The sequence below is a fragment of the Heterodontus francisci genome, chromosome 1 (genome assembly GCF_036365525.1).
Source record: "Heterodontus francisci isolate sHetFra1 chromosome 1, sHetFra1.hap1, whole genome shotgun sequence".
Taxonomy (NCBI): Eukaryota; Metazoa; Chordata; class Chondrichthyes; order Heterodontiformes; family Heterodontidae; genus Heterodontus; species Heterodontus francisci.
The window spans coordinates 162,779,023-162,803,490 of record NC_090371.1 but is presented as its reverse complement, the minus strand read 5'-3'; the positions used below and the strand labels follow the sequence as shown (position 1 = coordinate 162,803,490).

At 42.3% G+C, this 24,468-nt stretch overlaps 1 protein-coding gene across 1 annotated transcript in view; it reads left to right on the top strand.

The window, feature by feature from the left end:
- LOC137373102 (cytoplasmic polyadenylation element-binding protein 2-like) overlaps window positions 1–24,468 on the top strand; it is a 193,730-nt gene that overhangs the window by 106,798 nt on the left and 62,464 nt on the right. Inside the window, 1 exon segment of the mRNA XM_068037976.1 lies at window positions 21,986–22,009. Coding sequence (XP_067894077.1) covers window positions 21,986–22,009 — 24 coding nt within the window.

Sequence of the window (24,468 nt, the reverse complement as noted above, 5' to 3'; positions counted from 1 at the left end):
TTTCATGTCCACAGAGGCAGCTATCTGTGCCCCTGACTATGGAGTCCCCTATAACTATTGCTCTTCTGCACTTTGTCCCTCCCTGCTGAACAACAGTGCCAGCCGTGGTGCCACTGCTCTGACTGCTGCTGTTGTTTTCCCCTCATAGGCCATCCCCTGCTGACAGTATCCAAAAGGGTATACTTGTTAGAGAGGGGACAGCCACAGGGGATTCCTGCACTGACTGCCTGTCCCTTCTAGCGGTCACCCATCTATCTGCCTGCACCTTGGCTGTAACCACGTCTCTAAAACTCCTGTCTATGATGCTTTCCGCCACCTGCATGCTCCTAAGTGCATCCAATTGCTGCTCCAACCGATCCATGCAGTCTGTGAGGAGCTGCAATTGGGTACACTTCCTGCAGATGTAGTTGTCCGGAATGCTGGAAGTGTCACGGACCTCCCACATCTCACAGGTGAAGCACTTTACCCCTCTAACTGACATTTCTAGCACTAATTAATGAATTAATTTAAAATAAATACTTATTAAATCCTTACTAAATGAAGTTACAATTAACTATATGGTCTCTAGCGCTAGATTTCTGCTCTCAATATTAAATGCTAAATACAGTAATCTCCTCCCTCTGGTTTAGTTACTCCTCTACTTATTAATTAATTAGTTAATTAGGGTTAATTAGTTTATCAATGTTTTATTTTCAAATTCAGTGCAGATTCCCTACCAGCCTATCAGGTCACAGCTTTCCTGTGACATCACTTTTTCAGGGTTTTTTCCCCCACCCGAGGTAACTTACTCTATATACTCACCGGTCCGGTACTCCGCCCTCCGAGTCTTCTCCGAACCAATCACCTTGCAGCCCCCCTCTGACGTCACTGTTGGCTATTTTTTTCAAAACTCCGGCGCACTGGAAGAGCTCCTCTCCGCTCTGCTCCCGGAAGGTAAGAGACTGGACCTCGATTCTTGGGGTTGATTTATAGGCTCCGTTCCCGGCGTTCTCCCTACAGGTCTGCTCCGTTCCTCTCTGCTCCGCTCCCGGAAGGTAACAGATCAGCCATGATCTAATTGAATGGCAGACAGGCTCGAGGACCTGAATGACCTACTCCTGTTCCTATGGTCTGAGATCATGGAACGTGCTATATCAGTGTAATTTCCTTCTTTAATATTTGTGTAGAATTGTGACATGCATGATTTTAACAGCTTTGGTGACTCGCTTTATTCCTGATGTTGGATAGATTTTTGAGCAAAATACTGCAGATGGTAGAAAGCTGAAATAAAAAGAAATACTTATTCAACAACTCTATAGCTGTTGAAACTGTGCCTTAACCTAGAGGATAATGCACTTAAATTCTTGCCTTCGCTGGCCTCTAGACTTCCTAAGCCAGTTTCTTCCTGCTCCTTAGTTGAACTCAAAGCGGCTGTGGTATTTGAAGCTTCTCTAATAATCAAATTGTGGTCCTTTCCCCTCAAAAAAAAAAGTTGATTCAAATAGCTTGCTTTACTGGAAGAAAGAATATTTATTCTCATCTTTCCTCTGGTTCTTTGTCTTACACCATCAAACAAGATGTGAATGCAGTTAGACGCTAAAGCAAGAGGAATGGAATTCTGTCCACCATAGTCTAAGGAATACTGATTTATCTGTTAAAATGTGATGTAATAACAAAGTCTTGGCATCCACTTGTATTAATTTAATAAAACTATGCTAATACTTTACAAAATGTAATATGCTTTATTTTAAATCCTTTCCAAAGTTTTATTGAATAAAACAAAGCAAGATCTTGCATTTAAGTAATGCCCCTCTCAATTTCAGGAGGTCTAAAAGCACTTTGCAGCCAAGAAAGTACTTTTGAAATGTACCCACTGTTTTATTGTAGGGAAATGGGGCAGCCAATTTGCACACCACAGGGGCCCATAAACAGCAATGAGATAATGATGAGATGATCTTTTTTAATGATGTTGGTTGAGGATTAAATGTTGGCCTGGACAATGGGAAATCTATCTGCTTTTCTTCAAATTGTACCTTGGGCAATTTTATGCCCACCTGACAAGCTAGACAGTCCCTCAGTTTAATGTCTCATCTGAAAGATGATGCTTCCAACTGTGCAGCAATCCCTCAGTACTGCACTGAAGGACCAGCCTAGGTTTTGTACTAGTCTCAGCAGTTGGGCTTGAACCCACGGTATCCTGACTCGGCACTTAGTGCTACTATTGAGCAAAGGCAAGCTAGGTTAGTGTTGCTATATCTCTTTATATTAACGGTGTTATTAGTCTTGTGCAACAGTGCAAAGTTATTGGTATTTCACTGCATGTAAACACCAGGTCTGTACAAACACAATAGCGAGTATCAAATTTTTCTTGGGTACTTCCTCTAAGCGTGTGTGAGAAAGAGTGAGTTTGCACAAATGTGCTTTGTGGATACAACATTAGAGAGATATATTTAGTACAGTACATCTTGTTATAATATTGAAGTTCTCTCATGGTCAGCTAATCAATAATGCTGCCCAACCAACTCCCATTTACTTCTCTATTCAATATCAAATTTCTTTTTAGCCATTTTCAGAATTCTATTAGCTTCCTAGCACTTTAATCTAGCTGGAAACAGATATTTGAAGATATGATTTTTAATGATTTGTTCTTGGGCCTTGTTCTTAGTAGGCACAATATGTTAAATTTATAAAAATGTAAATTACCTGAAAATCAGTTTTTAGACCTTTTTATTTCCATAGCCACTGAACTTAAATTGCAAGATGTGTTTGGCTGTATTATCAAACCAAAATGATGATTGTAGTTCTAGTCTTTAAAGAACATATTTTCATTAACAGTAATGCCAATTTAGCAGCAAAGGAATAAAGCTTGTATACCATTTATGTTTCCAATCAGTGACTTTCTTCCTCTGTTTGGGGAGATAAATGGAGGCTCTTCAGGGTGAAGGCGGCTGTGAGGTAGCAAGCCCGGCAATGGAAGATTGGAACCCCAGATGGTTAGACTGGGAAATTTGATACTAGAGCCAGGCAGGTCAAAGGCATTAATACATATTTAATATTCAAGGCATTATTGTTGATTGACCAGCCAGCATAACTCAAGTAATGGGATCTAGAGTTGTAGATCTGTCACTAGGGCAGGGATTCTTCCCTTTCAGTTCTTAAGCTTGCAAGCCAATGTCCCAGCTGGTAGCATGTTCTATCTGGTCAAACAGCTTACCAGTGCACAAAGGAATTCCTAAGCTCTGTCTGTTGCCAGGAAGCTGTCTGGATTTAAATAAGTGGACTGTGTCCATACTGGAAGAAAATGTTCACTCCATATGCAGTAAGCGGAAGTTCTACTTATTGCAGTTTCTCATTTAACTTGCTTGGATATTCTTAAACTTGCTGATCGATTTCCTTGTACTTTGGCAACTAGCTGACCCAGTCACTCTTCTTTCCCTAATGAATTTTGCTTTACATATAATTTGTATAGATTCAGTACATATAAAACAAGTAATGAAATTCCAGATTTTGCAATATTTGTCCATTACAAAATTATGGCATCCCCATAGTGACAGCATCTATTGGCACAGAGCAATATAGATTAGAGAGAAAAAAGACTACCTTTCACATAATGTGTTACACATCTTGAGGATGCTCCAAAATGCTACACAGCTAATGAATTACTTTTTGAAATGTAGTCACTGTTTTTGTAAAGGTGAAAACTTGTTCAGTGAATGCAATCTGTGTTAAATTATGTTCAAATTACAAATTAACATTATAAGAGCCCAGATTCGGAGGTTGTAATGAGGCGAAGCTCTCCGTGTTCGCTGTTAATAAAACTCTGAAACTGACAGCAATTTCTCATATCAACGCAAGGACAGTTGAATGTAGAAATCCAGAAGTTGCTGTCAGTGATTTCCTGATCTTCCACAGGGTGCACTGATGAAGGCCCCGTATGTGAAAATGTTTAGAAATCAATTGAACTGATGTGAACTTCCACTTTTATGCTATTAATCTCGCTTTAAACATCCTTGAAAAACTTACCCTGTTGAATGAGCTGTAACTGGGTTTTTAACGCCCTACTGAGTTCATAATTACAACAACCACCTCTCTGGCCCTGAAAAACTAATTTTATATTTGTGGAATGACAAATTTCTCCATTGATAACAACCAGCAGATTTTTAAAATATGCCTTTTCTAAGTTTGATCTATTTTTGATCTTAATCCCATGTGTATGTCCCAATCTTTATTTTGTTCTCTGTGAAATGATTAAAAAGTGAAGGATAATCAGTGGTTTTTACTTCCTGGTTTGCTGTCTGTGACAATTCTTCAACATGATTGGCTGGTTAGCCTGCTTGATGACATGACTGATGCTGGAAGCCAGAGGTCCCCTTGAGCTGACGTTGGGAAAGAGATCACTAGATTAGATTAGATTAGAGATACAGCACTGAAACAGGCCCTTCGGCCCACCGAGTCTGTGCCGACCATCAACCACCCATTTATACTAATCCTACACTAATCCCATATTCCTACCAAACTAGGGCAAGGATTTTGAGTCCCACAGCGTTCCTGACGGCGGAACTGGAAATTGGCGTAAATTCCGCTTCCACTGCATCTCCCATTTCACAAGCGATTTTATATGTAAATGAATCGTGTGGCGACGGGCATGGGGGACACTGATCATGCCGCAAGGGCAGCCTTTCATTGGTGAAACTTGCCGTCACCGGCTCAAGTACCAGGATCACCACAACTATAAAACATTCAGTGCTTGCAACCTCAAGGATCATCAGCTTGCCTTTCATGTAAGTATCTTCAGATTAGCCTAAATTGAAGCTTTTACTTAATTCAAAATGTTTGTCTTTCTTATTTTGTGAAAGTCACCACTAACATCACATCTCTGCAGCCAAGTGAGTCAGATGTCAGCCAGTAGGCAGGTACCAACCCCATGGTTCAGTGATGCTTCCCTGAAGATTCTCCTCCAGGCCACCAGGGAAAGAAGGGAGGTTCTCTTCCCTCCAGATGGAGTGCGAAGGCCCTCCCGTCTCACCAAGGCGACCAGAAGGAGGTAGCAGAGGAGGTCGCGAACCGTGGGGTCACTTGTAGAACATGGGTGCAGTGCCGCAAGCGAATCAATTAGTTGCTCAGATCGGCGAGCGTAAGTGGTCCTGGCAAGGCTGCTCCATTGTTTTCCTCCCTGGCTTCGTGTCTTTAAAGTGGAGCGTGCACAGGGAATGCATTCACTAAACGATTTTGTGCCAAGATGAAGGTTAGCATTGTTTATGCACATGGATGTGTCATATGAAAGCCACTGCAGAATGAGTGACATTGATGCATGTAAGCAATGGTTGTGATGCATCATATGCCATGTCATTATGTCTGCACTGTCTCGTACAGGATAAATGCAGCCACAACCAGCGTGAGCACCCCCAGGTCCAGCGTTCAGGCTTGGTCGGATTTCCTTTGCAAACCTTTACCTCACATATAAGGCATTGCAGTCCTTTAACCTGGCCTTCCTTCTGGGTGCCCTTTCCCCTCGGAGACAAGCAGGTGCCATCATGCGCACAGATGGAGGAGGAGCACGTGCCAGCTGCTCTGGGACATCCCTAGGGTAAGCGGCATCTCGTCCTCACCCTCGACCTTGACCCCTTACCTCCAGCAGGTGAGCTCACGAGGGATACTCCAGCACCATTGCTGCAGATCCCCCAAGCTATCCTTCAGTGTCCAGGTTGTTATGACCGACCGCTCCTGTCAAAGCCCCCAATCAAGATATACGATTCTGATTGTGATGGGACCATCGCTGTTAATTCAATCCTGTCGCTCCACAGATCGGCTAACATATCATTTAAAACTTTCCAAACTAAAAAGAGACCCAGCCAAATTGTACTATCTATTAACCCCCAAATGAGGCTAACCAAACCAGGTGTCTTTAAATCAACAAATTAACTCTTTTTAATTCGAAGAACTAAGTTCTTAAACACTATGAAGATATAAACAACATTTAAAATAGAAAAATTTGAGTCCTTGCAAATTTACAGTCCAGTGTTGCTTGAAGTCCTCACGGAATGTTGCTTTCCTTCTCCAGTGAATTTCACAATTAACGACTTGCAAACTCTTTCAATGGAATCAAGCTGACTTTAGAGTTTTTGAGGGATAAAAGATTGTCACAGTCAAACTTCCCTTTCTTCAATTTAAGTTACCAGAGATCTCTGTTTTGACTTGACTTTTTCTTAGAATTTTGAGAGATAATAAACAGACTAAATTCCTATTCATTCAGTTTAAATGGTTGAGAGCTCTTTCTTCAGGTGCCAACACCAGCTGTGTCTGTATGTCTCTGTCTGTGTTCTGTTAGAACACACTGTCTTCAACTAAAAGCCAGTTCAAAACTGTATTGTAACAAATGTATTGCATGAAACCTACTCCCAGTGGCTGTTTCTATGGTAATGAGAAAGCACCCTTTGAATCGCAGTCTCCAAATGGCTGTTTCTAAGGCAACAAAATGCACCTTCCTATAATTCCTGAGGCTTGCTGGTTCTTAAAGCAATACTGATCCTTTGCAAGCCTTGAAGTCAAACCACATATTCCGAAAAAAAATCTACAGGACCATGACAATGTGGTTTCCATTATTGTTGGTGAAAATGGTGTGTGTGGAATTCAGAGCAGGTTTCCCCAACTTCCAGCCTCCTCCTGCAACCTTCCAGCTTGAACCCTCACCCTTGACCTACCCAATGTTACCGTTAACTTTCCCTCTAACGATTGAACCTCCCCCCATTACCATGCACAGTTCTTATTCCCATTACTATTGACATGCTGACTCTTAGCCTTGAACCTCCTTACATCGACCTGACCATTGTTGCCTAGACCCATTCCCCTCCATATGAAGTTGTCAAATACCCAAGCAATAGTCTTGACCAACCCCCCCCACCCCTTACAGAATCCATTTGCCCCTGTTGACTGTAACCATTCCCTCTGCTAGCCAGTACCTTCTATTTGCCCCACAGATCTCCGACATTGATTGCACTCACCCCTCCCTTTAGGCCCTTGCCAATATCTTGGCACTGTAAGGCTATAATCCACCCACCAGCCGAAACATGCAACTGCAGCATCGACAACAACCATTCAACACCCGGGGCGCACTACTCCGTCTTCCCCTGCTTCTCCATGCACCCGATAAGCCCCACCCTCATGTTCTCAAGTTACTTTCCCTGGTCCTCCATCTAGCTGCACCTGTCCCCCCACGCCATGCCTTCACTGCCATCTCTGAGAAGATTCACCCATGTTGGTGCCGAGCCTGGAGGCAAACATCCATTCCAATGCTGGCATTTGTTTTGCGGATGAGTTAGAGAGAAGAGCACAGACCTGAGACTCAACTGCACAAATCTGACTGCTGCACGCCACGGTAAAACAATCGTGAACTGGATGGCACAGGAATTGCGCTCGCTGTTCACTTAATCTGGTAACTATGCGTAGGGTAGTGAGCATTCATGTTATTTAAATGAATGCAAAGCTGCAATCCGCCACCGTGCTGGGGAGCGTTGGAACGCTGCAAACCCGCTGCCGACTTCATTTCTCTAAAATATCCCGCTGTTAGGAATCTGAAAAAACACCTCCCGCCTAAATATATCAACTCTTATCCCACCAGATCTGCTCGTGCACAGCCCATAAAGTTCCAGCCTACATCTTTGTGGGCAGCTTTTTTTGAGGTCAGTGCTGTCACTTAGCAACTTAGCAAAATCCAGGCCAAGCTTATTATTGTGGCTCTAAAAGAATGTCAGTACTTAGAACAAAGCACAAAGTGCTGTAATAAACTTTATAACCGTTCTCTACATTGAATGCATTTGTAGTTTAGCCCATCTGTTGATCTTCTGTCTCAGTAAACAATCCTGTTAGCTTCTATATTCTCCAACATAATAGTTTGGATTTAAGAAAAGTATAAGTCTTCTAGAAGAAAACTGCCAATCTTAAATTTAGAGATAAATGATTGTTTATTGGCGCTGTTGGAAGAACTATATATGCTTCACAAATTTTAATTGTGTGACTGGTGTTTGACTGTTCAGTGAAGATTTTTCTACCCAATAGCAATTGCTGATGACACTTCACTGCTTTGCTTAGCCTTTGATAGAATCACAAATGTGCTCATTGGTTTGAAACAAAATATGAGCAGTTGCCTTCAGCCATCTGATCTTGACTTCTGCTTTTGACATTTTGTTTTGATGCTCAGCTGAGACCTTACATCATCCTACTTTCTGTTCACTTTATTTCAGTTTTTATTTGAGTCCTGAGCTATGGTTAAATGTGTTTTTAAAAAGTTTAATCACTCACTTGGCTTGATTTTAATCCATTAACTGGGGTTATTAGATTTGTTTTCCTCCTTCTCATCTCAGTTGTCAGCAACTTATTGTGTGTATCTGTATATTACAAGCAACAAATACTATCTTGCCACATTAAGTTTTTTTTTAATTTATGCATTATGCATGCACTTCAACAAGGCCAGCATTTATTGCCCATACCTAATTTTCCTTTAAAAAAAAAAGTGGTGGTGAGCTGCCGCCTTGAACCACTGTAGTCCCTATGATGAAGGTACTCCTACAGTGTTGTTAGATAGGGAGTTCCTTGGTTTTGACCCAGTGACAATAAAGGAATACCTATATATTTCCTAGTTGTGCTGGTATATGATTTGGAGATGGTGGTGTTCCAGTGTGCTGGATGCCCTTATTCTGCTAGGTGATAGAGTTGTACTCATCCAGGAAGTGGAGATTATTCCATCACACACCTTGTAGATGATGGAAAGGCTTTGGAACGTCAGAACGTGGGTCACTCACTGCAGAATACCTAGCCTCTGACTTGCTCTGGTAGCTACAGTACTTGTGTCTGGTTCAGTTAAATTTCTGGTCAGCGATGACCCCCAGGATTGTTGATGGTGGGGAATTCAACCATGGTAATCCCATTAAGTGTCATGGGGCTCCTTTTGGAGATGCTCATTGCCTGGCATTATGTGGCATGTACATTACTTGTCAGTTATTAGTCCAAACCTGGATGTGGACATGGATTGCTTCAGTACCTGAAGAATTATGAATGGAACTGAACACTGTGCAATCATCAGCGCACGTCCGCACTTCTGACCTTATAATGGAGGGAAGGTCGTTGATGAAGCAGCTGAAGTTGGTTGGACCTGGAACACTGCACTAAGGAGCTCCTGCAGCAGTGCCCTGGGGCTGAGATGATTGGCCTCCAACAACCACAACCCATCTTCCTTTGTGCTAGATATGCCTCCAGCCAGTGGAGAGTTTTTCCCTTCATTCCCATTGACTTCAATTTTACTGGGGTTCCTTGGTGCTATATTCTGTCAAATGCTGCTTTGATGTCAAGGGCAGTTGCACTTACCTTGCTTCTGGAATTCAGCTGTTTTAACCATGTTTGGTCAAAGGCTATATTAAGGTCTGGTGCCAAGTGGTGGAACCCAAACTGAGCAATAGCGAGCAGGTTATTGGTGAGTAAGTGCCACATGATAGCACTGCCGATGTCACCTTCCATCACTTTACTGATGATTGAGATTGGACTGATGGGAGTTGGATTGGATTTGATTTGTCCTGCTTTTTATGGACAGGACATACCTGGGCAATTGTCCACTTAATGTCAGGTAGATATCGGTGTTGTAGCTGTACTGGAACAACTTGGCTTGACGCACAGTTATTCCTGGAACACAAGTCTTCAGCACTAGAGCTGGGATGTTGTTGGAGGTCCTAGTCTTTACTGTGTCCAGTGCCCTCAGCTGTTTCTTTGACTCCAGATCCTGTGAATTCATGTTGAGCACTCCCAGGGTCACTACCTCCCAACTATATACCACTGTGTCAGCATATGTGGTGAGTCTGTCCTGCTGTTGGGACAGGACATAGCCAGGGATGGTGGTGATGAAGTCTGGGATGTTGGCTGATTGGTATGATTCTGTGACTATAACTATATGTATGATTCTGTGACTACAAGTCAAGCTATTGCTTGACTAGTCTGTGGGACAGCTTTCCCAATTTTGGCACAAGTCCCCAGATGCTAGTAAGGAGTTCCAATGTCCGAATCTGATGCCTAGACCGGTGACAGGTCGTCCATCTGGTTTTATTTCTGTAGCGGTTTGATACACCGGAGTGGCTTGCTACATTGCAGTGTATCTGGACTCTCACATATTGGCCAGACTGGACAAGGACAGCAGGTCTCCTTCCCCAAAGTGAACTTGTTGGGTTTTACAATCGCTTCATGGTCACTATTACTAATACCAGCTTGTTTTCAGATTTACATAATTAACTGAACTCAAAATCACGAACTGCTAAGGGGGATGTGAACTCGTGTCTTGAGATAACTAGTCCAGTAACATAACCACTATGCTACTGTAAACGTAAAATATGGATGTTTTCTCTGCGAAGATGACTAGTAATACCTACAAGTTAATCTCAATGATACTGTTCCCGTTCTGAGTGAGTCACCAGTCTATCAGTTTTCACAAGGCAAGAGAATAGTTGTGTGTGCACATGCATGTGCATGCATGGAAGTTATGTTTATATTTGGACAACGGACTAAGGATTCAGTGATTGGAAAGCGAGGTCAGCACATTAACGAACAAAGAAGTAACTGCATTAAAGTTATAGACCTAAGAAGGAGGCTGCAGTAATTTTCTCCTGTGGATTAAGGGTTTTAACCTGCATCACTAATCCATGATACTCCAAGTTTATGATGATATGCCTTCCCGACCCCCATGGCAATGTGTGTAATTTTGTAAAGACTGGTTGTTGAGCTTTACATTTGAAATATTGTTAGGTAATCCGACCTCTGTGCCATAAAATATACCAACAATGCATGTTTTTAGAAAGCTTAAATTTATGGAAAATTGCAGTAGTGTGTATTAAGTGCATTTATTCTGCTGTGTACAAGTGCATATGTGTTCCTTTCCTTCTGCTTGGTCATTAGTGGAGAGACTTCAGGCATTTCACCACTACACCTGGGAATTATTTTCTTAAACCCTTCCTGCAGCTCCCACATTCAGCAGCCTCCATCAAACTTGTCTCTTCAACTGCATTATTAGCCACCTATCCCAACACTTCTCACAGCGTGCTTAGGTCTCAATTTTATCTCCTGATGTGCATTTTCCTGCATTGAAAGCAAGTATACATGCATTGATTGCTAATGGAAAGAATGGAGGTGTGAATCAGGTAAGATGGCAGTGAGGTAAGGGCAAAGAATGAAAAATAGTTCAAAAGTTGTGATTGATGGAATGATTGAAGCTCACCTCAATCACAAGGCACTGAGGTTGGACAAAACCAGCATTAGCCTGAGCAAGCAGCTGGAAAGAGAGTTAATTGGGGCTTAGGTGTGATCTCATCACTGATGAGCTGGAGAAAGTTCTGGCTGATCTCTGAATTGTTGGACAAACAGTCAGACAGCATAGGAAAAGTTCGGCATGATGAGAAAAGCTATGATACTGTATGTATACATACAGTAGTAGATCTTATTCTTATAAATAATGTTTTCTGTTCAGTCCTGGTATGGCAGTACATTTTTGAAAAACAGAAGAACATCATATGATTGGCAAGATGTTTTATTTTTAAAATGTGATGACCACCTACCTTTCTTAGATATTACTTGGAGGGGAGGCAGTGGCGTAGTGGTAATGTCGCTGGACTAGTAATCCAGAGGCCTAGGTTAATGCTCTGGGGACATGGGTCTGAATCCCACCCGCCAGATGGTGAAATTTGAATTTAATTAATAAATATGGAATTAAAGGCTACTGTGATGGTGACCATGAAACCATTGTCGATTGTTGTAAAAACACATCTGGTTCACTAATGTCCTTTACAGAAGGAAATCTGCTGTCCTTACCTGGTCTGGCCTACATGTGACTCCAGACCCGCAGCAATGTGGTTAACTCTTACATGCCCTCTGAAATGGCCTAGCAAGCCACTCAGTTGTATCAAAACCACTACGAAGTCTAAGAAAAGGTATGAAACTGGACGGACCACTTTGCATGGACCAAGGCACTGGAAACGGCAAACACAGCCCTGTTGACCCTGCACAGTCCTCCTTACTAACATCTGGGGGCTTGTGCCAAAATTGGGTGAACTGTCCCACAGACCAGTTAAGCAACAGCCTGACATAGTCATACTCATGGAATCATACCTTACAGACAAGGTTCCAGACACCACCATCACCATCCCTGGGTATGTCCTGCCCCACTGGCAGGACAGACCCACCAGAGGTGGTGGCACAGTGGTGTATAGTCAGGAGGGAGTTGCCCTGGGACTTCTCAACATTGGCTGCGGACCTCATGAAGTCTCATGGCATCAGGTCAAAATGGGCAAGGAAATCTCCTGCTGATTACCAATTGCTGCCCTCCCTCGACTGATGATTCAGTGCTTCTCCATGTTGCACACCGCTTGGAAGAAGTACTGAGAGTAGCACGGGCACAGAATGTACTCTGGATGGGGGACTTAAATGTCCATGACCAGGAGTGGCTCGGTAGTACCAATACAGACAGAGCTGGTCAAATCCTAAAGGACATATCTGCCAAACTCTGTCTGCAGCAGGTGGTGAGGGAACTGCAAAGAGGGAAAAACCTACTTGACCTCTCCCTCACCAATCTATTTGTTGCAGATGCATCTGTGGATGACAGTATTCATAGGCATGATCATTGCGCAGTCCTTTTCTGGAGGCAAAGTCCCATCTTCACATTGAGGATATCCACCATCCTGTTGTGTGGCACAACCACCATGCTAAATGGGGTAGATTTCAAACATACGAATTAGGAGCAGGAGTAGACCAGTTGACCCGTCGAGCCTGCTCTGCCATTCAATGCTTCTGCTTCTTAATTTGGCGCCTAGTTCCTCATACTGACTATGCAGAACCTCTTTCCTTGTCCTGCCTATGTCGTTGGTAGCTACATGGACCACGACGACTGGATTCTCCCCCTCCCACTGTAGGTTCCTCTCCAGCCCTGAGCACATGTCCCGAACCCGAGCATGAGGCAGGCAACACAGCTGTCTGGACTCTTGCTCTTTGCTGCAGAGAGCAGTGTCAATCCCCCTAACTATACTGTCCCCTACTACCACTACATTTCCTTTTTTCTCCATCCACTTGAATGGCTTCTGTACCATGGTCAGGTTGCTCATTACGAGTAAGGTGGACAATGAGGACCCAGTGGATGTGGTGTACCTAGATTTCCAGAAGGCCTTCGACAAGGTGTCGCATAAGAGGCTGCTGCATAAGATAAGGATGCATGGCGTTAGGGGTAAAGTATTAGCATGGATAGAGGATTGGTTGACTAACAGGAAGCAGAGAGTGGGGATAAATGAGTGCTATTCTGGTTGGCAATCAGTCACTAGTGGTGTGCCTCAGGGATCGGTGTTGGGACCGCAATTATTTACAATTTATATAGATGATTTGGAGTTGGGGACCACGTGTAGGGTGTCAAAGTTTGCAGATGACTCTAAGATGAGTGGCAGAGCAAAGTGTGCAGATGACTGTGAAACTTTGCAGAGGAACATAGATACATTGAGTGAGTGGGCAAAGGTCTGCCAGATGGAATACAATGTTAATAAATGTGAAGTCATTCATTTCGGTAGGAGTAACAGTAAAAAGGATTATTACTTGAATGGTAAAAAGTTGCAGCATGCTGCTATGCAGAGGGACCTGGGTGTCCTTGTGCATGAATCGCAGAAGGTTGGTCTGCAGGTACAGCAAGTAATTAGGAAGGCAAATGAAATTTTGTCCTTCATTGCTAAAGGGATTGAGTTTAAAAGCAGAGAGGTTATGTTGCAGCTGTATAAGGTACTGGTGAGGCCGCACCTGGAGTACTGTGTGCAGTTTTGGTCTCTTTACTTGATAAAGGATGTGCTGGCACTGGAGAGGGTGCAGAGGAGGTTCACTAGGTTGATTCCGGAGTTGAGGGGGTTGGCTTATGAGGAGAGACTGAGTAGATTGGGATTATATTCATTGGAATTCAGAAGAATGAGGGGGGATCTTATAGAAACATATAAAATCATGAAGGGAATAGATAAGATACAAGTGGAGAGGATGTTTCCACTGGCAGGTGAAGCTAGGACAAGAGGGCATAGCCTCAAGATTAGAGGGAGCAGATTTAGGACTGAATTAAGAAGGAACTTCTTCACCCAGAGGGTTGTTAATCTCTGGAATTCCTTGCCCAGTGAAGTAGTTGACGCTTCTTCAGTAAACGTTTTTAAAGCTAAGGTAGATATCTTTTTGAACAATAAAGGAATTAAGGGATACGGTGAGAGCGCGGGTAAGTGAATCTGAGTCCACGAAAAGATCAGCCATGATCTTATTGAATGGCGGAGCAGGCTCGAGGGGCTGGACGGCCTACTCCTGCTCCTAGTTCTTATGATCTTATTATGATCACTGCCTCCTCCTGAGGTACCCAGTATCACAGATTCCAGTCTTCAGCCAATCCGATTCATTCCACGTGATATCGCAAAACGGCTGAAGGCACTAGATACTGCAAAGGCTATGGGTCCTGACAACATTCTGGCAATAGTACTGAAGACTTGTGCCCCAGAACTAGCCGCGCTGCTAGCCAAGCTGTTCCAGTACAGCTGCAACACTGGCATCTGCCTGGCAATGTGTAAAATTGCCCAGGTATGTCCTGTGCATAAAAAGCAGGACAAATACAGCTCGGCCAATTACCACCCTATCAGTCTACTCTCTATCATCAGCGAAGTGATGGAAGGTGTCATCAATAGTGCTATCAAGCGGCACTTGTTCAGCAATAACCTGCTCACTGAGGTTCGGTTTGGGTTGTGCCAGGGCCACTCTACTCCGGACCTCATTACAGCCTTGGTTCAAACATGGACAAAAGAGCTGAACTCCAGAGGTGAGTTGAGAGTGACTGCCATTGACATCAAGGGCATCATTTGACGGACTTTAGCATTAAGGAGCCCAAGCAAAACTGGAGTTAATGGGAATCGGGAAAACTTTCCGCTGGTTGGAGTCATACCTAACACAACAGAAGATGGTTGTGGTTGTTGGAGGTCAATCATCTCAGTCCCAGGACATCACTGCAGGAGTTCCTGAGGGTAGTATCCTAGGCCCAACCATCTTCAGCTGCTTTATCAATGACCTCTTCATCATAAGGTCAGAAGTGGAGATGTTCACTGTACAATGTTCAGCACCATTAGCGACGACTCAGATTTTGAAGCAGCCTGTGTCCACATGCAGAAAGACCTGGACAACATCCAGGCTTGGGCTGATAAGTGACAAGTAACATTTTGTGCCACACAAGTGCCAGGCAATGACCATCTTAAACAAGAGAGAATCAAACCATCTCCCCTTGATGTTCAATGGCATTACCATCACTGAATTCCCCACTATCAACATCCCGGGGATTACCATTGACCAGAAACTGACTGGACCAGCCACATAAATGCTGTGTGGCTACAAGAGCAGGTCAGAGACTGGGAATTCTGCAGTGAGTATCTCACCTCCTGTCTCCACAATGTCTGTCCACCATCTACAAGGCACAAGTCAGGAGTGTGATGGAATGCTCTCCACTTGCCTGGAAGATTGCAGCTCCAACAGCAGTCTAGAAGCTTTACACCATCCAGCGCAACCAGCCTGCTTGATCAACACCCCATCCACCACCTTCAACATTCACTCCCTGCACCAGTGACGCAATTTACAAGATGCACTGCAGCAACTCACCAAGGCTGCGTTGACTGCACCTTCCTAACCTGCAACCTCTGCCACCTAGAAGGAAAATGGCAGTAGATGCATGGGGGCACCATCATCTGCAAGTTCTGTTCCCCTCCAAGTGACACACTATCCTGACTTGGAACAATATTGCTGTTCCTTCACTGTTGCTGGTTCAAAATCCTGGAACTCCCTCATTAACAGCAGTGTGGGTGTACCTACACCATGTGACACACTGCTGCAGTTCAAGAAGGCGGCTCAGCACCACCTTCTCGAGGATAATTAGGGATGAGCAATAAATGCTGACTTTGCCAATGATGCTCAAATCACAAGGACAAATAAAACAAAACTTTGCTGAAAGCTGGCCTGATATAGAATTAAATTTCCATTCTAGGCATTGGAAGAACATTGTCACAAAGTAAAAACCCTGCATTTTATATTGTAGTTTCAGAAGTATTCCAGACATGCAATTCATTCTGTACCAAGATGCTTTGGGTCATCCTACATATGAGCTTATATCTGCATTGACACTAACTATGGAACAATTATTTTGCCTGACATTTTTTTCTCTTTTATTGATTCCTTTCAATATGCTACAATGATATCAACAAAAACATGAATTTACATAGCATCTTTAAGCTTAAAAAAAAAACCAAAAATGAATACCGCCCCAAAGGAGATATGGAAGGGATAACCAAAAGCTTGATCAAAGAGATGGGTTTTAGGGAGGGCCTTAAAGGAGAAATTGTTGAGACAGTGAGATTTTGGATGGGACTTGTAGATCATTAACCCTAGGCATCTGAAGTACAACCATCAAAGTGGTTTGAAAGGAGATAGGGATGCACAAGAAGCCAGAGTCAAATAGCTGGAAAATTTGATGGGAGGAGCTGAGATGAGGAGGGGTCAGGACATGGAGGGATTTAATAAAATGTTACTTTTAGACTGCAAGCCACTGTAGGCAATCAACATCAGACGTGATAGGCAGGGGGATTTAGGGCGGATATTTTACAAACGAGGGGAGGCTGGGTTGGGTGTACAGGTGGAGTTAAATCTCCTAAAAGTGATTTTGGAATGGTATCCCAACATCCCGCCCTCATCTGGGTTTCATCTGGGCGGTTATGAAGGCTAGTGGAGAATCCCTGTCCTGCTGTCAGGTAAGGCACTTAAATATTTTAAAAGGCAATTAAGTTTTGTTTTAATCAAGGATTCTGGGTTTAACAGGAAGTGGACCCATTTCCTGAGCTATGAAACTTGCCAGGTTCACCAAGGTGAGTGCACAGCGGGAATGGTTTTTCAGTGTAACTGGCAGGCTGGGAAGCTTTTGATCAGTGAAATTGAAGAGCTCCAACCATGGCCAGGTGAGAGGTTGCTTTGAGTGCTTGAATGGTGATTGACAACTTCTTGGAAGTCACTCGTCTTCAGCTGCACTTCCCCAGTGCTAGCCTTCACTACAGCATGGGAGCGGCTTTTGCAGCTCTACTTTACACTTCTGATGAAGAGCAAGAGGAGCAGCAACGCCAACAGCTGTCCTCTCAGCCACATGCAGTTCCACAGGACAAGGGGATGGACATAGAGATAAAGTTCCAAGGAGGTGAGAACCACTCCACCCTCTTCCCCCCCCCCCCCCCCCAAACACAGGATCTACAGGCCGAAGATCAGCGCTCTTGATGTGTGAACACCAGTGCCTCAGGAGGCTCAGGTTTTCATAGCAGATAGATGCAACATCTGCAGCCTCTTGAGGAGTGGAGCAGGTGGGCACAGATTGTCAGTGGCCATTGAGATGCCTGTCAGTGGAGGGCTATTCCCAATGTGGTTCTTCTGCAGGAGAAAAAGAAGAGAGCTATGAATGTTAATGATTTGTGTGGATAGGAGGGAAAGATAATATTTGTGGTGGGTGACTGTGAGGCATGGCTGTGAAAGGGCAGTCGAATGAGGGTGAGTGAGCGTGTTGGCTGTTCAGATGGGGATGTGACGTGTCTGTAGAGAGGAATGAGTGGAGCTGCAAAGCGTGTTATTCTGAGGAGTGTTGTGCAAGAGAACGCTGGGAAAGTCACTGTGAGGCTTGGCACCTGAAAGTGTTATGTCACTCATCTTTCCTGCCCTCCTGAGATCCTGGATCCTCTTGGTGCACTGTCTGCAGCTTGGTGGGCCTGCATTTTGCTGCAGACTTCCTCAGTCACTTCCATCGACGTCTACTTTGGAGAGGTTGTCCTCTTTCTTCCATGCTTGGAAAAGCTGCTTCACCGCAGCATCTCAGTTCCCATAGCAGGACCTCCAGGTAAGAGTCCTGGGTCTCTTCATTCCTATGGTTACTGTAGTCTCAAAAATCCATGTACATATGAGGAATTCTAATCCATGCCGTGGCCCATTTAATTAGAAATTCTTCCTTTGTTAGATTCAGTGTGTGATCCCACCTGTCCTCCCCGATTTGGTCGGGGAACCTGAAAGCGGGATGTTAATGCCGTGGCTCAGTTAAAGAGCTACAGCAAAGCCAACTGGAGAGTCCAATATATTCCTGTCATGCTAACGGTCATGCTGTTTCGGCAGGTACTAATTTTGATAAAATTACACGCTTAGTGTGGGTTAGGATATAGACAGCGGACTCTTCAATAAGATGAAATTTATGGAAAGTGGGGGATGGGAATTTAGCTGAGTGAGCAGTGGAATAGTTGAATTTGGAGGTGATAAAGACATGAATGAAGGTGACAGCAGCAGATGAGCTGAGCTAGGGCAGAGGAGGGCAGTGTTAGACTTGGAAGTTGGCAATCTTCCTCACAGAGAGGATGTGGGTTTGAAAGTGTGGTTTAGGTTTGAATCGGATGTTGAAGTTTCAAACCATCTAGTTCAGACTGAGGTAGTGGTCACAAATGGGATTGATACAGGTTTGTGGTGGGGACATTGGTCTTCCCAAAGTAAATTGCAACTCATCCCAGACTAGCTGTCAGACAAATCGTCTTGACAACATGGGCATTGGATGGATCGAAAGAGGTGATGGAAAGGTGGAGCTGGCTGTCATTAGCTTACATGTGCAAGGCGTGGATGTCATTTCCAGGGGTTAACATGTAGATTGGACAGGGCAGGGAATAATGTTCATGTCAAAGCTTTGATGGAAAGGTGTAACAGCAAGTTGATCGATCCATTTCTCTTTCAGTGATGACCACTGAGAACTAATCTGCCTTGCAACTGATAAAGTTTCACCACCTAACATTACTGTAGATGCTGAACAGAAGGTATTTGCACCCTTCAGGAAATGACTACTTGAAAGCAAGCCATATTTTAAATGGTTTCTAGTGCAACGTCAAAAGTAAAGCTTGATAACCTATCGCACCAATATAAAATACTTAGAGGAAGTAGCAAAGATCACTTTTGAAATTTGCATAGATGCTCATCATAACACAAAGCAGAAACTGCAAAATGAGAGTGATGTTCAGCTATTGCCCAAACCTGTGATTTTTCCTCTTCTCAAACCCTCCTGCCTCACTACATCTTTCTCACCTTCAAAAGCCTCCTCAAAATCTACTTCTTCAATCTTGCCTTCAGTCACCTTCCTTAACTCTTCTCCCAGTTTCTGGTTAGTGTCTTTTTTATTCATGGAGCACATGCATCCCAATTTCAAAAAGGCCATCGGAATTGCATGTGAAGAGAAAATGCTTCTCTGTTCTGGTTTAATTATTAACATTTCCTCTCAAATGTATTTGTAAAATGGAGAAAAGGTTCATATGAAATTAGACGTCTGAAAGGCTGTCAACATGACTGGGGCAAAGGTTTGTGTTTCTCTAGTTAGGGTGCATGAATTCACTGATTATGGTACAGTGGCTATTGAAAGATCACAGCTTTGAAGGTGATTCTTGATTTGACACCCATTACTTTCTCCATTGCCTTTTGACCTCTTTATGGTGCCCTTTATCTTTTGAGTATTCAGACCCAAAACAGGTACAGTATTGCCAAATGTAGTCTTAACAGTGATTTATAAAGTGCACACATATTAATTATTTTGTTTTCCTTGACAATTGTTGTTTCACAGTACGGATAGACTTGTAATGTTTGTTCAACCGGTTTTATTTCCCCTTGCTGCACCTGGTACACTGAAAGATAGATCTTTCATAATATTTACTTTTATTAGCATCAGTTATGCATTACATCAATATTTGCTATTCAACTTAAATGCTAAGTGATTATATATTGCTGAACAGTCTGCTGCATGTTTCACATACTTCCTTTCATAATCTATTTACACAAATATATTCTGAAAGTCATTGGATAAAGTACCTTGTATATCTTATACTGGTATCAGACCCACAGGCCGTCCATGTCTCCGCTTTAAAGACGTCTGTAAACGTGACATGAAGTCCTGTGACATGGATCACAAGTCATGGGAGTCAGTTGCCAGCGATCGCCAGAGCTGGTGGGCATCCATAAAGGCAGGGCTAAAGTGTGGCGAGTTGAAGAGACTTAGCAGTTGGCAGGAAAAAAGACAGAAGCGCAAGGGGAGAGCCAACTGTGTAACAGCCCAGACAAACAAATTTTTCTGCAGCACCTGTGGAAGAGTCTGTCACTCTAGAATTGGCCTTTATAGCCACTCCAGGTGCTGCTCCACAAACCACTGACCACCTCCAGGCGCTTACCCATTGTCTCTCGAGACAAGGAGGCCAAAGAAGAATATCTTATACAACACATTGAATACATTTTGGACTCCCAGTTTGGACAGTGACATTTCCAGGGTATTTGTGTAGCCTAAGCAACCCAGTTATGTATACAACTTTATTCAAAAGCTAATAAACAGTTCTGGCTCCAAGAGCCTGACCAGATTTTTATATGATAATCTGTTTTCTCCCATAGTCATGTTGCAGACTTGACTCCAATTTAATTACCCATTCAAATTCTACCAGTTTTCACTTATTCAAAAAAAAGTGTTGATTGCAATTTCTCTTTCCGATTGTTTTTTTAAAAAAAAAACAACGTGCTGGTCATCTTATAGTCATGGTGAACCTCATGGTGGCCTGGTGACCTCAGCTATTTACATTTCAAAATGTTACATTTTTGGTTGGTAGTAAATGTTCATTCCAACCCTTTTTATGTATGCTAACACTGTGTTTTGATGCTTTCAATATTTTTTTTTAAAAGCAGGTAGAGATCATAGAGTCTTTACAGCACAGAAGGGACCGTTCAGTCCATAGAATCCAGGCCAGCTCTCTATAGAGCAATCCAGTCAGTTCCATTCCCCCACTCTATTTCCCCCTAGCCCTGCTTCCCACCACCTTCGTAAGCAGTGTGTTCCAGATCAATACAACTCGCTGTATTTTTTAAAAAAGTCCTTTCTCACATAGCCCTGCATCTCTTGCCCAAAACCTTAAATCTGTATCCTAGTCTTTATACCATCAGCTAATGGGAACAGCTTTCTTTGTCTACCTTATCTAAATCTGTTATAATCTTGTACACCTCGATCAAATCTCCCTTGCTCCAAGGCGAACAGCCCCAGATTCTCCAACCTAACCTTGTAGTTAAAATCCCTCATCCCTGGAACTATTCTGGGAAATCTCCTCTGCACACTTTCAAGGACCCTCACATCTTTCCTAAAGTGTGGTGACCAGAACTGGATGCAATAGTAATTTTAAGAGTACAAGTAGGAAACAAACGAGTAAGCTTTTTACAATGGTGCAACTCAGCCTTTAATGTTTAGCAGTCTATCAAATTCAAGTAGGGAAGGGGCTAGACATAATTGTCATCGTCATAATTGTGCGAAATATTCTTGACTCCTTCCTCCTTCCGAAAGCATTTTACATGTGGAGCATTAACCGTATTTCTACTTTCAAGACTGCTCTTTGTACTCTTGTGAAAATTATACTGATTCTGGATTTTTATAAACCTGCCTCAGTTACCAGAGAAAGTAATTTGTGACCCTATAAATGTCATATTGCCAAGTAAATATGTAATAATTCTGAAACATGCATTACCAGCAACAGTCACTTATCACTTGTGTATATGTTTATTATTCTATAGTGGTACGGACTGAAATCTTTTTGAAGAATTATTATTGTACAATTAATGTAGAGAATTTGATCTAAAGATTTGATTTACATAAGTAATCTTTGATAACTTAGCTCATTTTATTTTGCCATTTGTATGAAGGGCATTCTTGAGTTTATGACTACACATTTTGAAATTCAGAAATTTGTCAGTTTATAGCTGAACAAAATTCAGTCGTCATGTACATAAAGGGATGCAAATTCATAAAACTGTTCCAGTTGATTTGTTGTAAAGATTTTGATTTTTACCTGCTTGCCTTACAGTTTGTGAACTTTAAGTGCACACTGATAAATCCTATTTATCCTTTGTTTGCATGCAGCAAGAAGTTATGGGAGAAGACGAGGTAAACATTTGGTTTTTAGCGCTGACTTGTATCTTTAAATAAATCACAGTGATTTGATGACTGATCAGTAGTTATTTGTTTTTGGCAATTAACGATTGAATCATGGGTTGGGTACTGATTTCTCATTAGATCTGCATGTTGTGTAGAAAATAACTGCATGATCATAAAACTGGACTTGATGCTTTAGGGAAGTAGTTAATACTTCTGGATTAATAAATGCTAATTTTATGCAGTGCTTCAAAACATGTTGGGCTTCTGCATATATTAAAGGTTGCAAGATCATCTGAACATAGTGTTAAAATAGTTGTCTAAAAGAACCTGCAAACATTTTGCTCAAGTTAAGCAATAGATTTTTTTTCAACATGGGATATTCTTTCCATAGTGTTTTAATTTGTCCATCTTTCATAGATTGAAGGATGCCAACCAAGTGTTTCTTTTTCAAATTCAAATTCTTTGAAGCAACTACTGGCATCCACTACCATAGCTCCTGCTATGAAAATATGACACAGCTTAGGTCACAGAGGTCTGCATGACCAGTTCCAACAGTGCTTTATTACCAATCAAGAGGAGTTAGAGTTGTTCAGAGCAGGACTGAGGCACCCTATTCCCGCCCCCCAGATTGAATGTTATATAAATGAAGCTGCTGATCTGGCTGAAAACTAGTGAAGATCATAGAAGCTGAAACAGAAGCTTAATGGTTGTTCAAACTATCAAACAAGTCAGTCAGTCAGCTGCTGAACTGGATTTTATGGAAATTCCTCAGTGAACCTGTTTATAGCCGCCAATTTGTAATTGTAATTTAATGTGGGGAGAAAAGAGCCACATTAGAATCCAGATTCTTCATTTTGGATGCATCTTCCTTTCCATCTCATAGTCAAGATCAAAATAAAACGGTGAGCTAAGGTTTTCCTTTCACCCCTCCTTCCTGTCTAAAGATGCCCGCATGCGCTGGAGGAATATGCCCTCACAGGTGCTGGCAGCTACAGATGCTTTAATGATTTGGCCATTTTTCATGTAGGAACTGAATTAAGTGAAGGCAGGCTAAGGAGAGCACCACAACCAACTTCGTCCCATTCTCACCTGACATCCGCACCATAATTTCTGCAGAGGGCACTGGGTGGTATGGGGCCCTGGCTGATTTTCTTTTCAATTACTTTTGTCTCTGTAGCCCAGGCGTACTATAAAACAATATTCTTCAGCCCAATTGTTGTCAGCTAACTCAGCAGAGGCCAGGGATTGAACCTAGAAACATCTGTGTGACTAAGTGCCATTCCGAGTAATGCCTTTACCCATTATAGAGCTAAAATTTCTAATAGCTCTATGTATACGGCACACAATTTTATATTCAGCATTAATAGAGATATTTTTTCAGGTGGGGATAAAATTTAGCTGCCTGACTGATTAATTGCAGAGATAAGTGTCAACATGAATCAGTGCAGGTGATTGGCTTCAATCATGCAGATGAGTAAAAAAGTGTAATTTGTTGCCAGGATGCAGAAGTCATGTGGTGAATTCCTAGTAGTATCCTGCCTCAAGGTCTTGAGCACAATTTTATTAGGTTGTGTGAAAACTAAATTTAGTTATCTTTTAGAAGGGAACTTAATTTCAAAAAGCATTCTTTACTATCCAAATTTCTAAAAGAAATTTAGAAAATAAGCCTTCATCACAAGCTTCCAGTTTAATCTGGCACTAACACAAACTGAAAAGTGTCCTTGCAAATGTGTGGATTCATGTTAAATTTTATTTATAGAGAAATTGCTGTTTCAGTGTTAGCTGGTTGGGTCGTTAAACTCATGCCTCAATCACATCCTTACTTTAATTGGTATGAAACAGTGCCTCTGAATTCTATCATCCTGTTCTCTGCTTAAGTAAAATCTGAAAAGTAATTGTTCCAGCATTTGCTGCAACGATCATAATTACTTAGTTACTATGCACTATAATTTTGGGTGAATCTTTTCCTAAGCAAAGCTGGTATTTTCTATTGCTAATGATTGTCAAGAAAGATCCATTCTAAGTGGCTAGTAGCACACTTCATGGACTAGAATTAAACCTGTTTCCTTGGAAAATGTTTACAAGGTGACCTTTAGGAATTAACCTTACTTATGCATTGTTTTGAGTTGGTTATCAACAGAGAGAAATGTTTTTAGCTTCTTTCAAAATGAATGAGCCACCCCAAAATGAGTATAACTTGATTTTAATGGAAAATAATGATAGAAACAGGGCAAATTGTAATTTTGGATTTATTATTCTTATGGTTTAGAACACCCACTGCTTTCACTTATTAGTCTATAGTCTAATGATACAGGTTTTCTGTCCAGTTTTGCTTATCTACATGGCTACTGCCAAATCCAGATTTTATGTTTGTTTCCGTATTATATCCTTGCATTTACTTTGAAAACCTTCATGGTTCACTCTATTTATTTAATTTCTGCAACCTCCAACCAGTGCCCTCTGAATCT